The sequence below is a fragment of the Elaeis guineensis genome, chromosome 3 (assembly GCF_000442705.2).
Source record: "Elaeis guineensis isolate ETL-2024a chromosome 3, EG11, whole genome shotgun sequence".
In the NCBI taxonomy this organism is placed as follows: Eukaryota; Viridiplantae; Streptophyta; class Magnoliopsida; order Arecales; family Arecaceae; genus Elaeis; species Elaeis guineensis.
In genome coordinates this window covers 108,066,843-108,085,070 of record NC_025995.2, presented here as the reverse complement: position 1 = coordinate 108,085,070, position 18,228 = coordinate 108,066,843, and the positions used below count along the sequence as shown (strand labels likewise).

The 18,228-nt window shown below is 37.5% G+C and overlaps 1 protein-coding gene across 2 annotated transcripts; it reads right to left on the bottom strand.

The window, feature by feature from the left end:
* Positions 1-563: 563 nt before the first annotated feature.
* On the bottom strand, positions 564-17,097 carry LOC105041073 (ubiquitin receptor RAD23c). 2 transcript variants are annotated; one of them, XM_010917866.4, is made up of 12 exons: positions 16,906-17,097; positions 14,709-14,870; positions 13,092-13,145; positions 9,270-9,352; positions 9,065-9,127; positions 8,416-8,587; positions 5,493-5,627; positions 5,339-5,404; positions 5,215-5,262; positions 5,017-5,126; positions 4,848-4,926; positions 564-953 (listed from the first exon to the last, which is right to left on the bottom strand). In XM_010917866.4, the coding sequence occupies exons 1-12, from the start codon at positions 16,969-16,971 to the stop codon at positions 837-839; spliced, it is 1,155 nt and encodes a 384-aa protein (XP_010916168.1). In that variant the 5' UTR covers positions 16,972-17,097; the 3' UTR covers positions 564-836. The 2 variants fall into 2 exon arrangements, with proteins under 2 accessions (XP_010916168.1, XP_073110408.1); XM_073254307.1 differs by lacking the exon at positions 564-953 and adding an exon at positions 4,723-4,758.
* Between the last annotated feature and the right edge of the window lie 1,131 nt (positions 17,098-18,228).

Genomic DNA, 18,228 nt, shown 5'->3' with positions numbered 1-18,228 from the left:
TTTATACATACAAAAGAAGTTATAGCAATTTACATCGGTCAAAGATTATCGGATGGTGTACTGATATTTTAAAATTATCCTATCGCTTGATATCACAAAGCCGATATCCAGGCTAAAAAGAAAAAAATATCAAACCTTCCTCCGCCTTGACAGGTCATTTAAAAATATTTGGAGGATCAATTTGATACGTGATTGATGAATTAGAGAGATCGTTAAGTTTCGATGCTTATATCTCACGACGACTTTGTTTTCTATGATTCATAGTGTTACCACGGAGTGATTTTATAATTACTTATATAGAAACTCAAATTGAACGTCCATAACATATTATACAGAGATGAAACTTCGAAGCAGACGGGATGCCCTGCTACACCACACCACCAAAAGAGACCAGCAACCGAGCCTTGCAGAAAATGTAATTTTATCATGGGAAAAAACAATGAGACTGTTCAAAATCCTACTGCAAGAAAATCATATTAGGATTCAACATATCTCCAGCACTCTGCAAGCTTCGGCTTCCCTACTTCTTGATAGACATCATGAATAACAATGAGCTTGACATATGATGAAAAAAAAAATACGAAACTACTCTGATGTGCTATGGTCCAAGATAAAATCATTATACACAAATTGCATTCTCCCGATACTTAAATACTATGTACCCAGATTAAATCTTTATGAAAGAAGCTAACATATAACAAGAGAAAAAACCATATAAGAAGCTTTGATGACCCAAGCATTCTGTCTACCCTGAACTGTAACCCACACACTACACAATGCCTCTGAACTGGGAACCGCACTCCGGTAAAGCTGCAGGCCAAGCTTTTTACTCGAAATCAGTCTTCAAACTCATGCATGTGGTCCAAAAGATAGTTTGCAGCCAATTCCTCATTCTTATTGCAGGCAAAGAAGACCTCTAATACGAGAGCCCGATCAAAGCCCATCGCCTCAAGCTGGCACACCATAGAATGAAGACACAAAAAAAAGAAAAAAAAAAAGAGGTATTTCAAGAACCCAGCAAGATATTATGCAAAGAACAAATATTGTGGATTTCAACATGCCAAAATTTTAAAACCACATAATGCAAATGTAATAAAGGGACAAATATCACCATTTTTGAAAATTTAAAGAAAAAAGAACACTGTTCAAAATCAATTGTTCAGAAGCTTGAATAAAAACACTAACCATATGGGGCCAACTTGAATAGTTTAAATAGCTTTTCCCACAGGTCTAGAACCCAGTCACCACACACTTTCAGTTTTTCGCTCACAAAATTCCACCAAATTTATCTTAGAGGCTTCCTTACTAGTTTCCTCAAAACGTTGCTGTGGATGCCCTAACAATTTAAACATGTTTCAACCACTTCATGAACATTGTATACCATGCAAAATCAACTTGTGCCTCACAACTTCATATGATTTTCTAGAGCATGAGATGATCATACAAACCTCATAAAAACTCTCCCATCCATCCAACCTGTGTATTTCTACAAGATATCAAGATGCATGCGTGTCAAATTACTTTCCATTGGATAATACACCTAGGAAAATTAAAACAGTTGGTGCAGTAGCTTTTGTCCATAAATCTTCCCAAAAGCCTCACCATGATTGTGCCCACTAGAATTTAATGACTAATAAACAAGACAACTTCGTATTAGTTTTTGTCATCTATTTCATATCAATTTTGGGAATCCTCTTCCAATGGGTGCCAATCAGCCAGGTAGCCTACTAGCCTGATAGGCCAAAAAAAAAAAAATACTTTGATTAAAAACAAGTTAGGATTAGGCTTGGACACATGCCAGCTTATCACATCCAGTAGTCCACTAAAGGGAAAAGAATATGACAACTCTCTCTCTCTCTCTCCCTCGCACAAGCACACATGCAGACATGCATGCGCACGTGCATTTTAGGTCATCATGCTTAATTTCAACAATTCCGCATCAATTTTTGGCCATAACCAAAATGTTTCAGACATAATGTTCCAGTTTCAATTGAAACAACCTTGCCTAGCCCCTATTGACAACCCAACCTCTTGTCAACATTGTTCCCATTCACAACAGAAAAATATCCATCAATACAAGCCCTCTTCAAATCTCTTTTTCACATCTTGCCATCTATTTTTATACATCTTGCCATCTATTTCTTCCGCCCTTAGCTTGTGCAGCATGTAAGATCCCATTGCACCAATCAACCTTGATCTCCTACTCTTAATCACTATCTGGTGTTCTTCATGACAAATTTTATCACATGAGCTCTTGCTGAGCACACACCTCAATATTTTTACCTGTAATGTCTCTGTGTTCTTCGTTTGTTGCCTATTTTCCAATATACACGGCATTAGCTCCTTTTAAAGAATTTGATTCCTAAGAACATGATGTCATAATTTCAGGCCACTAGTGCGCAAAGCAGTATGTCAATCAATATTGGCAACATAACATATTAGTAAATAAAATCTTAATTTAAAGGTCTTGCTAAGCTAGAGAACAAGATCCAAGCCAGCTGCATCAACCAGCGTACATGCCACAAATTCCCAGATTTGCCTAACTAATTTGACTGTAGACACCTAGTCTAAATGGAACATATGTCCTCGAAATATGAGTCTATGATTTGTTTAATTATGGAATTTAGGTAGATTTTCAAGTTCTCCGGATGGTACTTCTGGCATTACCTGCACAATTAAGGAGTCTCATATTCCCTCCTCTCTACTTCTTCCATAAATTCTTTCTTCTTCTCCTTTATCAATTGGACCTCCGATCTACATCAATCAATGGGTAACAGAGCTTGAAGGCATTTTTCACATCAAAAACCTCCCATGATGTTTATATCATTTTTGAGAAAGACGAGAACAGAGATGATAAGGGTTTTGATGAACAACAAAAGCCAAAAAAAAGGGCAAAACTTTGAAACCAACGTGTTTTCTTACAATATATATGCATGTGGATGAATGTTATCATAGTAAAAATATCCTCGAGTATCAACGATGATGAAATCTGTTCATTCCTCTCCTAAGGCGTTCTACTTATTTACAGGCCCCCAACTAAAAGAAATAGAAGGAAAAAAAAGACTCAAAGGCACTCTAGAATGCTCTTGCTAGACCAATAAAATTGAAACTAAAGCAGCCTTTTCAGCTACCTTATGAAGTTTTTAAATATAATCCAAATTAAACGACATTATAACTCTTTGGAAAGCTAAAACCAAATTCCTAATTTCTAAACAAGTAAATACATCTAGACACAAAACATGTAAAAAACAAATTATATATGATTTCATTACCATTTAAATAAGTTTTTTCCCCAAAAATATAGGATTTGATAATTTTAAAGGTTTTACAAAAATGAACTTGCACTGAACCTAAAATAAATAAAGTTTTTTTGAATGATGTTCATAAAACCTGTTTTAGAAATCCCGACAGATCATAAAACCAACTAAATGAATTTTATGAAAAAAGGCCTCCCCAATTTGTTCTTTCTTTTGGAGTTCCGGGCTTGCTATCAGATACCAACTAAAAGAAATAGGAAAGAAAGACAGGCCCTGTTTGGATGCTGGATGATGATCTTATCATTCTGATAAGATCTTCCCAGCAGGGTTTCAGGGTTGCAGCGAATTTCTGTACTGAGATTATGACAGAAAGGAAGCAGCTCAAAGTGATAGGCCCTAGATACACAACTAAGCTTTGGTTTTATGGACCTTGGTAACAAGAGTTTTTGTTGGCCAGCAGTACCAACCTTCCAGAACCGTGCCTCCATTGTATTTTTGAAATAAAATCCCGCAAGGGATATTATATCAGACCAGTAGGATCTCCCATCATCCAAAAAAAAGCCCTCAAGAATGTTTTGTCTATACATATAAAATTGAAACTAATAAACCATTTATTTCCTTCTGGACAATCAAAAAAAAAAAAAAACTCTAAATATAATCCAAATTAACCAATCACCTTGATTCTTTATTGAAAATTGAAATCAAACTCCTAATTCTTAAGCAAATGAATAGATCTAGAAATAAGCCAAAAACAAAGGCATGTAATTAAAATTAGAGATAATTCATTGATGACCCCTCTAAAATTCTAGTTACATTATGGGACTTTATGATCATAAGGTTTCCCCAAAATCAATTTGCACCAAACTAAGATAAAAAAGTTTTCTCAAAGCGCTTGTTTCGTTGATGTTCATAAAACCTGCTTTTAGATACAGACAGATCATATAACCAACGAATGAATTCTATGGAAAAACAGGTCTTGCTAACCTTCATAAAACTTTATTTACACAAAATCTGCTAAAAGTCCCAGACTCCCAGAGAAAAAGCCCCTAAATTTGCTACACACACACACACACACACACGAATTTCATTCTGAAATTGCACTTATGATCTTCACCCTATAGTGCATCTCCAAGATCCAATAGAAACCAATCTAACTGCATTAAGCAGATGTAATGTGACATCACAGGCATTACTGATCTGGTCATCAATCATGTCATTCACATCAGTTCAATATTTCTTCCTTGTAAGCTGATCAGAAACTACTCTTCAGACCTATAAGATCTCATTGCCCCAGACTAATGTAATAGATAATTTATACAAACATTTTATCTTACTGCCAAGAAATATCGACAACATGTATAGGACTTCTCTTGTGTGCTCATACCCACTTGTTATTTTATACATCAGTGCTAGTTTGACAACTTCTAAAATCAACAATGTCCCAACTTGTCCAAAATTTGTCAATTTACAGGTTTGCTGCTCAGCAATGAACCTGTCTAGACTGCAGTAGCATACAGTACAGATATAATCTTTGACTATTTCCATACATTAAGAAAATGACAAAACAAACAAGGGATATGAAGAACTTACACGTTCAATGGCCTCGCGTTCCTCAGGAGTAACTGTCAATGCTTGTGGCATTGGACTTGCGAATTGTCCTAGTAGATCACTGAGTCACAAAAATTACAAAAATAAGAAGCGCTGACATTTTCAATAATTCAATAGACAGATGACATACAAAAGCACAACAGCTCAACACCTCTCAGCTCCCTCAGCTGGTTCATTGAGTAAACGAAGAAATTCAGCTTGATGCTCCTGAATGAGCCTCATAACTTGGGGGTTTTGTTTCCCTAGCTCTTGAAGCATTGGCTGTGGAAAAAAAAAAAGAGAGAGAGAATGGGGTTAAGTATAGCAAGAACATGTTATGATGTAAGTGATGTAAGGAATGCCAGGAAACCTGTAATATTTGGGGATTTGCCTGCACCAAAGTCTGCAAGGCTCGAAACTGCACCAGGAAGATAAGTTAATCATAAGATGCAGTCAATTATTTCAGTCTTATTTCTCGTGGAAATTTAAGATACCTGTGGACTGTTGCGAAGAAAATCAAGGCTGCCTGCACTAGCATTGGAACCCATGCTGGGGAGACCCTGCTAGAAGCAACAAATAATGAGATTAACATGAAATGCTGAGACAAAATCTCTAGCAAGGACAAGCCAGTAATTTTCATTTTTCAACCTGAGGGAAGAGGTCCAAAGGATTAGCATTTGGTCCACTTGAAGGAACTGCTGGCTGGGTTGCCTGGGGAGATTGGACTGGAGGGCTCGCTGGAGCTCGGGCCACAGGTGGTGCTTCTGCTTGCTCAGGAATACCCTGGTAATGCATGAGCATAAGAACATACACTGTGAAATGCAAATCTAGAGATGCATTCAGCGAAGCTACTGTGCACTGTCACAACATGATATGGGATGGTATCTGTGCTGGTGCCAGCCAACATGCCACATGTCAATCCATGTTATACATATAATAAACTACATTTTCAAAAAAGTATTAAGGAAAACATATCTAAGTGAATTACGCTTCAAGAATATGCAACACCTGCACTTTTTTCCATCCAACCATTCAAGAACATGCAGAGTCAGTGCTTTTTCATCTAAGGTTTGGAAGAACTGACTGGACTGCAGTAAGTACTGCACCGAACCACCCAGTATTGGCAAACAATGAGTAGATACAAGGATTCCCCCATACTGCAGTTCTTATCTTTTTTTTCTTTTCCTTTTTTTTTTTGAATAAGCCCTTACTGCGGTATTTCCAACCTAGTGGTTAACCATTATTGAATTAAATAATACAAAAGGATGACAGTAAATTGAGCATCCAAAGACAATTTGACTCACTCTAAACCCAAATCAGTTAGTAGTTCAATCAAGATCAGATCCAACATATCTATATATAAAATTGGGTTTGGATCCATAATACACAAAATCCAACCCAACACATATTACAAGAGGCATCAGCCAACTTTTACTTTGCACCAAACCCTCTCTCCTACTGGCCCTTTTACCCTCCACTCGCAAGCACCCTAGACATTGCGTGCACCCCCTCAAACAGCAAGTCCCTTGTACAGCGCTATCCATCCCCATTTCTATGCAAGTAGGCCATGAATCTCAAGTGCATGTTACATGCAATTAGTAACTCAATAACACTATAACCCAGCACAATTAAAAGGTTGACTACATATCCCCTACTCCCTCTCTCTCCGCTAGGTTTAGGGTTATAATCCCCCCTCCCTCCCTCCTCTCCTTCTCTCGCGCCCTCTCCATGTTCCTATCGAAACCCCCCATCAATCATCCTCATCGAAGCCCTCATCCAGCCCTCCCCCCCCCTCCCTCTCCCTGTTTTGGTATACTCCGGCACAACCGTTTTGGTACCAGTTTGGTGAACCTAAAAACCAATATAAGACTAGCCACACCTTATCAGATCGGTGCGAGTAATTTATTAGCTGGAGGAAGAGTTAGAATAATAAAGAAAGAAAATAAGAAGGCGGGTAATATTAAGTCTAAAAAATTATTTGCACAATCAACATGAGAGAGAAATAATGTAATTAGAATTGCCATCAAAATTTTTTCATCCCACTCCGGTGTTGGCTGCCTTTTTAGGGAGCGAATATGCTAAGCCTAATGACAGACACCCAACCCAATCTTTAAAACTTACAATCCAATTACTCGTGGCTATATCAAATTAGATCCAAGTTAGTAAAACAGGTACAGAACAAGATTCAATTCTTTATGTTCTAATTACCTTAAAAATAAGTAGATGACCAACCTTTTCACTTTCTCCATTAGAAAGTATAGAAAGATACAAATCCAAAATTAAGTAACCCAGCTCCTTGCTGAGTCAGGATTTTAGATCTCAATTTGAATATCACTACTCTTGCTGACTAAATTTGAATCTGGATACAGGTTCAGACCCCAGTGACTCTAGCAGCGTTTGGACTTCATCATATATTACAAAAAGGCACTAGTGGATAGAAATGACATTGCAAAAAATTTTATTAGAGTATAGCAGTTCTCATACACATCTTCAATGACCTTTAACAGACCACATATAATCATCATCAAAGATAGAGATTTGATATAAACATGATGTTCTGAAATTGTCTCATGACCTTGCATCCCTCCCAACTTACATTGTCCAGATGGCATACCAGTTTTTGAAGAACTGATACGGTACTTGGTACCGACACACAGTATGGTACCTAGTACCAACAAACGGGGCTACATCCTGTACTGACACTCTTATGCTGAAGGTTTTTTTCTTCCAGAACGCTATTGTACCATCTGTACTATCCCGTTCCATTCAAAACATTGATTTGGACTACTAGGTTTTAGCAAAAACATTACTCCATTTTCTTTTTCAATTCGTACGTGGTAATACTGATGATGATATAATCAAACAAGAGAACTGATATAAACACAATGTTTTGAGTTTTCAAATCCCCATTTATCCATAAAGGAACTTTCTTCCTTTTAAATACATCATTTTATTTGGTTCATCAAATACACAGCAAATATAGGAGTAAATTTCTTATGCCAACATCATCATACACATAGATCCATTGCATCAAACAAGTACAATTAGCAAATTACTAGTAAATAGCAACCATCCAGTTGTGGTAACTTTTCTCTTAGCTACCAGACCTGTAGCAATCTTAGACTAGTTGAAAACATCAACTGAAATATATGATCTATGTTTCTCAGAATTGGGAAAAGATTCTACCACTTTTGAGGTGAAAAAGCAGGTCACAATTTGCAGCTATGGTTTAGCTAACACCCGATCCCAAGTATGTCAGCTGTAACCATCCATTCTAATGTATGATTATATTTTTAAAATGCAAGAACACATGGAGAAAATCACTCCCAAGTACGACCTGTGTGTGTGTGTGTGTGTGTGTGAGAGAGAGAGAGAGAGAGAGAGAGAGAGAGTGCGAGTATTTGTCTGTACCCCCATCCCCCTCTGCGGGAGGGGGTGCGGCGACCAAAAAAAGATTTTGCAGGAGGGGATGGGAGATGGAGGATAGATGAAAAAGAGAAACTAGAGAAATGTGGACCTTTCACAAAAGAATGGCATAAACAATGTGAAATCTTAAGCAAGTGAAACTTACTGAATATAAGTACTCAACAGCTCTCTCAGGGTTGTTATATGCAGCACGTAAAGCACGAACAACAATGTCCCTCTCCCAAGTGCCTCCACCCATGTCAAGAATGTGTTGGATGGTTTGCTCAAGGCCACTGCCTGCGACAAGATTGGATGCTGCTTGACCATAAACATCACCGCTGCTTCCAAATAAAAGTTAAAATACAGGTCAATAAAATAATTGTTTGAAACCTAAATGATTGAAAACAGAGATCCCAGTTTTGCAAAATTATATACCAGAAAAAAAGGTTAATATTACTGACAACAGAACATATAAATTTAAAAATAATAAAAAATGATAGTTTAACTTACTAATTCTCCTGTACTATGTATTTACGAATAATGCTTGCCATATTATCTTATAGTAATCAAGTTTTGATACGAATATGATTTGTAGGTAACAAGAAAAAATAGATCAAATGATTAAACAGTGGCTAAATAAAGTTTGAGGGTGAGCTATTTGTACTAAACAAACGATGATGAAGAAAGGATCCATAAAATGGATAACAGATAGCAAATTACATCAAAAAAAAAAAAAAAATCCTTTTGCTAGTATCCACTTGATGGCAAAAAGATATACACAGCATTAGCTACAGAATAATGGACATATAGCTTACGATGCAGTTACTGCAGAAGCTGGTGTAGCTGTGGTAGTTGGAGTAGCTGTAGTTGTGGGGACCCTGCTCAATGGTCGCAATATCAACAGGAGGGGAGAAGGGAATAAATAAATAACAGAACTTGCATACAGATATGTCTGTGAGATAGTAAAAATATATAAAAGAGCATTACAATGGGAGAAAAAAGAAAGAAAATGAAACTTACGGGGCCAAAGTTGCAGTGGGTGCTGTAGTTGGGGTGGGTGCTGGAGTTGGGGCATCTGGTCTCACAGAACCAGCAGCAGGGGCCTACAAAGAAAAGTAACTATGATGATGCATTGTGAATAACAATTAATCCTACATGCATGACCCATTAAAGATGAATCAATCTAAAAAGTAACTCATGTACATTGCTGAGGAGGTACCCTGGTCAGTTTGAATAAAAGCAGAAACAAGTAAATACAACACAGACAATTCTAGTATCAGAACAATTTTAAAAGTTGACCATCTGCCACTTTCCTTCACATTCCATTATAGAAGACCATTGTTAGGGGAAATAAGCACGGGCAATTTGTACCACCAGTTCTGCAAATTTTTAGTAAAAAATACATCCCAAATTCGGAACTGAAAAATAAAAATATGCATGAAGAATACATAGCTAATGACCTATCTTAAACTATGTTGCAACTTACCTCCCTTTTTCCACACGCATGTTGCTATTCATATCTTACATAGGCACAGTAAATAAGGGGGAAAGATGCCAGAATGGTTTTCCAAAAATAGTAGATTTTTTAGCTACTTGCTTTAGAACAGCTTATTTAACAGTTTATTCAACATACACTTATAGGATTCTTAAATGAGAGGATAACAAGCTGTACATTTTTCCCATTTGTACATGCTTCCGTCATGATGCATTTAGAACATTCACATACTTTTGGATCAACCTAAATTTTCCAATACATCCACACTTAGGTACATAAAAGTAATTATTATATTTAATTAATTACAAGATGTATACCTAAAATACCTTTGAAAAAAAACAAGTTTCGAAACATTCACTTATTCTATCTCTTCAAGATGATTGATATCATCACTAACTTCTTACAGATAAACCTGCTTGTGCAGTGTTAATCTCATGTTTTGGCATAAATTTATATGTACTGACAGCAAAATTCCTTTAACCATGACTAGATGATAGGATGAAAAAATTATAAGCTGAGAAATTGTGTCTTCGTAGCCAAAATAAACGAACTTCATCCCAAGTATTCTGTTATGACCACTTTTCCATCATCCTCCTCATAAAGGCGGCATCACGCATATTGCCAACATTTTTTTTTTCCCACGTCACATCATCAACCCATGTTATATTAGGTCTCTTTTCTTGCTAACCATTCATGACAATCCCTAGCCCTATCCCACATCCAGTTGATTTTTTTCACTCACATTTTCGTTATTGGTGACATCACTGTTTAAAAAAGGGTTATTTGCAGCTTGTATCACATCACAGCTTGAGGCAAAGCTCTCCAAGATCACTGTTAAAAATAGGTTAAACTGCCAAAAGATGCTTCAATTTTCTGTCATAAGACAGCAAGGGAATTTATTGAACCAAACCATAGTTTCATATACCTTTTGGGTTTATCCACCCATACACAGACCATTCCCAATTTACTGTACATCAACAACCCAATCAAAACTAACCTTGTTTATAAAATAGACTTGTGATCAAGATCCTATAACATATTCCCAAATTGACCTAACCATGTTTTCGACTGTAAATATTTTAATTGGGTTAAGTTTGTTCAGCAGGTTAAGTTCATTCTCAAACCAAATACAGTTGGGTTCAGATATTTTTCTAGGCAGAGTCCAGGCCAGATTGGTACTTAACCTGACCCAATCTGCAAACTGCACAACTCAATGTGATGACCATCATCCAATAGTCATATATGGCCAGAACATGCAAGAGAAAGAAAGAAGTAGGGAGATAAGAATCAAGCATGATTTTTTTTTTTTGTTATTAAAAAAAATAGAACTCCAGGATTTCATGTTCTCAGCCACATTTATCACACATGAGGAAGTCTAGTCTTGTAAGAGATCTTCCAACATCAACGAAAGCAGATTTCACATAGAAAATAAGACCTTGTCACTATTCCACGCCAAATTTATTTTGTAGTAAAACCTCACATATTGTAATGCTATCTAGCAACACAAGAACATGTGTGAACCATCAAAGTTCATATCTCTAATTTTCCTCAAGTACTGATACAGAAGCTTCAAATTAATATACCTGCAAACAGTCTGCCACTTGTGCAGTAATAAACAGCCTAAGGACTAACTACAAAGTTATTAGATCTCTCTTACCACACTACTAATTTATCACAAACACCAATGTAGATCCTTAACAAGATAGATATGCAAAATACATATAGGCATGGAAGGATGTAACATCCCGAACCACAAGGTTCAGGGCATACCAAAACATGCCGGTTGCTGTATCAGGGGGCAGACTAGCATTATTCTGCCCCTCGGTTCGAGAAATCCAGCAAGGGAGGGAGAGAGGAGAAGAAAAAAAAGGCAAAGAGAGAGGAAGGGACGGAAGGAGGAAGAAGTAGAGGGAGGGGGAGAGAGGGCGAGGCCAAGAGAAAAGAGAGAAATGGCTTTTCAAGCCCCACAATATAGGAGCTCCGCCCCTGTTTTCATGCCACTGGAGATAGGGGCTCAAAAGCACTCCCTCTCTCTCCCTACCTTCCTCTCCCTCTCCCTCCCCCTGCATCTCTCTCTAATCCTCTCTTTCCTTCTCCTTCTCCCCCTTGCTCACTCTGTCTGGGTCGACATGGGCCCGAAATGGAAAGGCATGATCCATACCATATGCTGACTAGCCAGCATAGGTCTCAGTGCTAGCACAGCATACCATGCTTGAAGGGCCTTGATAAGTTTCATAATTTCTTATGATGATAGATATAAGGTAGAAAATAGAAAGCTGGTCATCTATGCTCAGAGTTGAGGTTTTAAATCCCATAGGATAGGACCGTCCCGGTCAAATTCATATTTTATATAGTCCATTGCCAATGGCTGCCACAACTACAGGCCCTCAATCCCTATCATACCGCAACAACACCTAACCATGACCTTTAACTTTGTCTAAGTCAAACTTGCAGCAAAAGTCTACAAACAAGTCTTTCTAAGGACCTACCCAATGTTCAGATCGAGACCATCCCTGACATTCGCCTCTCCTATGTATTTGTCACTTTCATTCCTTCAATCACAACTACTTTCCATAAATGTTAATAATCTTCATCTATTGCATTCTTAATTCATATGCAAGCCTCCCATACCATAAGTCCATAGCCATAATAACCATACAAGTGTCCCATAATTTTAAAGAACTGCTGATGTTGCAACAGATAAAATAGCTAAATAGTTCAAATTAATTGGATGAAACAGCCAAAAAAAAAAAAAATCTAGGTGATGCTGCATTGTAATGCCCCCTGTTCTAAACCCACGATCTGTATTAGGCATCCATTTCTTGGACCCAAATCACGTAGTGTGAGATATGGACGAACGCATGTATTTCACACACAGCGATAATTATTATATATATAGCAACATATATAATTTTAGTATCATTGTATGCCTTACCAATGTAGTACATCAATCTCTTGCTATAACAACAATGATAGGCCTACTCTTAAATAGAATGCAAAAATGAGAGTTTGATGCCCTCTTCCTAAAAATGAAGAAAATGCCTCTACATTAGCTTTATATGCTGTAGTGGTATATCGTTGACTGGCTTGTCGTTACAAGTTCAAAAGCAACAGTTGGCTTAAGGGCTCATTGCATCTATTCATAGTTGAGAAAACTGGGATGCCAAAATTCTTGTTGACCGAATTCTCATATACATTAACTAGATTCTAATAGCATTCATTTAGCTATCATTTCTAGTTTATACAACAGTGATAAAACAAGAGAAATATGAGAACCAAGTGGGAAAAAAAAAAAAAGAGGCAATAGAAAACTACTATCATAATAAACTTACTGACTGCCTTCTTACCTGACTTGTAGGTGTTGTGCCTGCAGTTGAAGCTCCACTTGACGAACCTTTAGTCTAAAAAGATTACACACAGTATCAAACATATCAAACTTAGGCATACCTAAAAATTATCCGAAAGGATGTCCAATTTTGCACTATGTCATGCATAGCGTCATAGTTTTTCATAATACATTATCCATGTATTCCCACTCTGAAGCAATACCTTGAAAAATAAAATATAAGTCGCAATGATAGGCTAACACATTGCAAATTTCTACTAAAGGAAAATATCTAATTAAAATGTAATAATGGGCCACAAACTGGGACAAAATGATAAATCAACTAACAAGAAAAGCTTACAGGAAAGGGACAGATTGATATTGTTAAGGCTGGGTGAATGAAGTGTACATATGCTTCTGGGTATCATGTGATTCATGCATGCCTTTGGGGCTCATGTATATCTATAAGACAATAATACAGCATAGCTCATTGTATAACACAAAATACTAAGCATTAAGAGGTCGAAGCACACGAGATGAACATGGTGGCATTACTGACAATGTTCAAGATGGTTCATGGTGGAACAAAGTCATATGGTGAGATATGACCACATGTACTTGGACATGCAGCTGTGATGGTGGGGGCATATGCATTGAAGATTAGATAAGGTTAGAGAGGGTTTTTCATGTTACATAGTAAGACAAGGGACATAAGATAGCATGGGCAGTAGTAGTCAGAAAAATTGGGTGAAAGAAATGATGACAATAAATAAAACTCTCAATGGATTGAATGGATAAGGACTCATAACTGAATCCCAAATGATGCAGATGAGGCTTCTTTTGCTTCTATCTATGGTCATACCTTTTTTTTTAGAACAGCATCACCTTAAAAACCATCATACTAAAGAATTATGAAATATGCTTGAATACCAAAAATAGCTACATAAGCTAACAATCACTAATAAGAAAAATGGCACCACAAAAAGCAAATCACCAACAATGAAACATTACATGCATGTGTATGCAGATAGTTTTTTTGCAGCCTGGCTCAAGGGAAAATTCTCACTAAGACTCAATAGGTGGACAATGATGTCAAGCAGATGATCTTCTAATATAAAGTACGAGACCACTTGTTGTGTAAAGGCCTCGAGTGGAAGCATGGAGTGTGTTTAGCTGGAGCGAAGCTTGCCAACTGGCACCAATTAGCATGGTTGATGCATACAGGAACAGCAGACCCTTTTTTCCCTGTACACCCTCAGACATGAGACAGCATGCGGCTGGCAGGAGACAGCTTGATATAGCACAACAGTGTATGTTATCATACTGTGGCAGCTCCTGACCAGAAATACCTAAAACCTTGCTTAAAAGTACATAAGCATCTTCTAGGGTTTGTCAATTTCAGACATATGCTATACGTCACCACAAAGTTTAAAAATAAGTATTTTGCTTCTCTAACAATTATTAAGGTTTTAATCTGCAACAAAGTTTATGAAGTAAGTTGGCACTCATACACAATTAAGTGGAACATCTATGATAAAGAACAACAGCTAGGGTAAACTTTGATAGTGTCCACACAAACATAGGGCAGCAAATAACTTAGCATCAATTACATATTCCCTTAAGCATATCACAGATATACCTTACTCAGCATTATAACAACAAAACTATTCTCAGCAACTTTACTGTCCTGCAACGTTGTTTCATCTTTGAGAATTTTCCCTTGATATATCAGCATTTGTTGTTCAGCTGGGTAAACGCTTTGCCCTTGTGTGGCCTCTATATTCCTTTTGACATCAGCAACCTGCAAAAAGCAAATATGTGAGCGGATGTTGTTGCACACCCTGCATTAATGAAGGGAAAAAAAAAAAGGAACAAATAGAACAGAAAGAAAATGAAAATTAGATAGCCGTAATATCTGTAATCGGCAAAATGAGACATGTTATAAAAGAAAACAATGTTTACATGACAATGCAGACTGGAAAGAAGACCATGATGCTCCATCAGTTATGTTTTCCAAATGATTTGGAAAATCACATCAAGCATGACGCAGTCTTACATCATCCTAGAAAAGATCAATTACTAAACAGCTATCCTTTGAACTAGCCAACTATGAGAATCAGAAAAGCTTAGATGTCATAAATGCATGTAAGTGCAGTATAGGTTAATGGCATGATGTACTTATGGATAAACTTTCATAATTCTGCAAAACATTCATCAAAAAATGCTAACTACAACTTATCCATCCATGCCATCTACAAAGTTTTCCGATCGTTGTCACCACCTCTGTTCAACCAAAGATCAGTCTTTGGCACACTAATATATACATTAATAGTCCATACATGTACAACTGATGAAGCACCTATCAGTCAAGAAACTATGAAGTAAACCTTCACAGACCTAATTGGTTGCACTATTAGTAAGAGGATTAGCTATGATCGTCTGTAACTGAAAGTGCAGAAGAAAAACAAAGTAATTCCTCAATTGGACATAATAGCATAAACCAGGCATGCACGATGCCAAGGCAAGAAAAATCATGGTAGTATAACAATGGTCCTGAATATCTGATTGCAACTAAATGTAGTATAAAAATTAAGTTAGAAATTTAGAATCACTCTTTTTTACAATATTATCTAATATCTAGTTGATTCCATGGTTGGTAGCAACAGTAACTATACCTACCAATTAATTCAGCTGTAAGAAATACCATGTCATAGTCCAATTCATGCTATTCATGTACTTGCTTTGAACTTGTAGCAAAACAAGAAGAGGTAAAATCTAAAACCGCCTTACTTCTATGTGACAAAACAAAAGTAAAATTTTATCACAATTGAAATCAGATGCTCCATGACATAACATGATACCATCCCTAGCCATACAAGCTTCCTCAATCATGTAAGGACTCCTAATCTACAGCTGGATGTTCAAAAAAACATGAGACTCCCTTTGAGATCACATCTCCAATCACAAGAAACAAAAAGGAATCCCGATTGTAAAGGACCCAAAATTTAGATTAGTACATGCCCCAGTGAGCCCTAGAACTGAGTGGGGGGGAATCTTGCTTTTAGACTGAGAATAACAAGAAAAGACCAATCGATTTCACTATTATATCCAACCAAACATCAAGATAAACAACATGACACCGTCCCAAACCCTACAAGCTTTCTTGAAGGTCGCGTGATCACTCCTAATCTAAAGCAGGATGATCCGAAAAAATACAGTTCTTGACGAAATCATAACCCAGGGCACAAGGAAAAAAAGAAAAACAACGAAGAATTCAGATTATTCCACGCCAATTAAGCCGTATAATTGGGGGGGAACCGCACTTTGAGACAAAGAAAAACCAGAAAACATCAATCAAATTCACTATGACACCACACGAAACATCAAAATAAACGACATGACCCCGTTGCCAACCCTACAAGCTTTTCTGAAAGTCGTGTGAGGTGTACCACTCCACATAAGGACAAGAAACAAAAAAAAAGAACCTCCATTGAAACGAACCCAGAATTCACATGAGTCCACGCCCCGCTAAACCCCTCTAATTGAAAAGGAGGGGAAAAAATTCACCAGCAGACCAAGAATAAGAAGAAAGAGCAACGAATTTCACACGAAACATCAAAAGATTCATTTAGATCAATCTACAACCTACACTGCGGCTCCACAAGAGAAAGACAACTTCTAAATATCAAGAAACGGAAAAGCATCCGGTTACCCTCACATTAGGCCCATTCAAATCGCTAAAATACGAACCCTAGTCGCCCAAAAAACAGTGGCAGAATAGCAAAACACAAAATGCTAGAAATCCAGCGTAGAAAAGATGGGGAATCGAAGGGTACGGTGTCTTCGGGCTTCACTTCGATCTCGAAATGGGTGCCCTTGAGCGTCTTGACGAAGATCTTCATCTTTCTATCCTCTCAGCAGCGGCAACGCTACGACGGTTCTTGCCCTCTTCGCCGCAGGTGGTTCCACAGCCCACGGTGGAGGAAGGCGGAAAGAAATAAAAACCCTGTAATTATCGGATAACGACGCTTGGCATTTAACTCTGAGGGCACTAGTGCTCCGAACAGGATACAGATTTCTTGACGAATAATATAGCGACGTGTGTCACGAGAACTTGGACTCTGACACGGTGGGGGAGATTCGATGCCCCGGTTGCCCGGTACCGTGTACGTTCTACCGTTCGGGCTGCTCGGAGTGGAAAAGTCGTGTGAAATATGGAAAGCAAAATAAAAAAAATGAAAACCCGATTGCAAGTAAAGCAAAGAACAATTCTTTTACCCACGAGGCCCCAGCAGCCTTTACAAAAAGAAGGTTAATAAAAATGAAAGGGAAAACTATAAAAATATTATTATTTTCGGTGTATATCATATGCGAAGTTATATAATAGGATGAAAAAATAAAATTGTGTTTCAAATAAAATAAAATAAAATAAAGGCTCGATATAGAGTTACAAACGATGGGTTGATTTCTTAGGAAGGAAGGACTGGTCTTTTTATACTATATAATAATTCACTGTCAACTATTAAAACTGAAATCTTGCCTCTTTTCTCTGCTCCACCTTTCCATGAATGGGGGGGACACACCTGATCGCCACCTACCATTCATATCTCTTTCCAATCACCGCGTCTCGTGCCCACTACCCCTATGAACCGTAATAACTTACGGTCCATGAGCTGCTCAAGGACCTTTTTCTTCTTTTCTTTTCTTTTTTTTTTTCCTGGGGTATACAGCCACAACCACGGGTTCCTTCTGCATGCCAGGTTAGGTTCCGATGAAATGATGGTCCAAAATTTGATTGCTCTGCTCTGGGGTTAGCTTGAATTCTATCCATAATGAAGTCTTGTGACCCATGCACGTGTCCCTTTGTTCCTTAAATTTCCACCATACTTTAAGAGGCAACCCTTAGCTTTCTCAAGGGACACAACAAGAACCTCTTATTGACCGTATAGAGAGCAACAAGAGACAAAAATACTGGATGCGTGGTGACTAGATGTTAAAATTGGATTATGGCAAATATATGACAATAACGGAAATCTAATGCTGCTTGGCTCTTGTTATATACTCATGAAAAAATTCACCAGACGTATGGTGGAAGGAGATTAGTGCAACTTGTGAATTTGTTGCCAAGCACAGAATGAGTTGATCATCGAGCTATTGAA

Bases quoted from the DNA above. Each gene is read 5' to 3' on its own strand.
- LOC105041073 (XM_010917866.4), bottom strand. From the start codon at position 16,971: ATGAAGATCTTCGTCAAGACGCTCAAGGGCACCCATTTCGAGATCGAA. The intron at 9,353-13,091 runs GTAAGAAGGCAG...TTTTCTTTGTAG, and splicing joins GCACAACACCTACAAGTCAG to GCCCCTGCTGCTGGTTCTGT. The intron at 5,628-8,415 runs GTAAGTTTCACT...ATGCATTACCAG, and splicing joins CTGTTGAGTACTTATATTCA to GGTATTCCTGAGCAAGCAGA.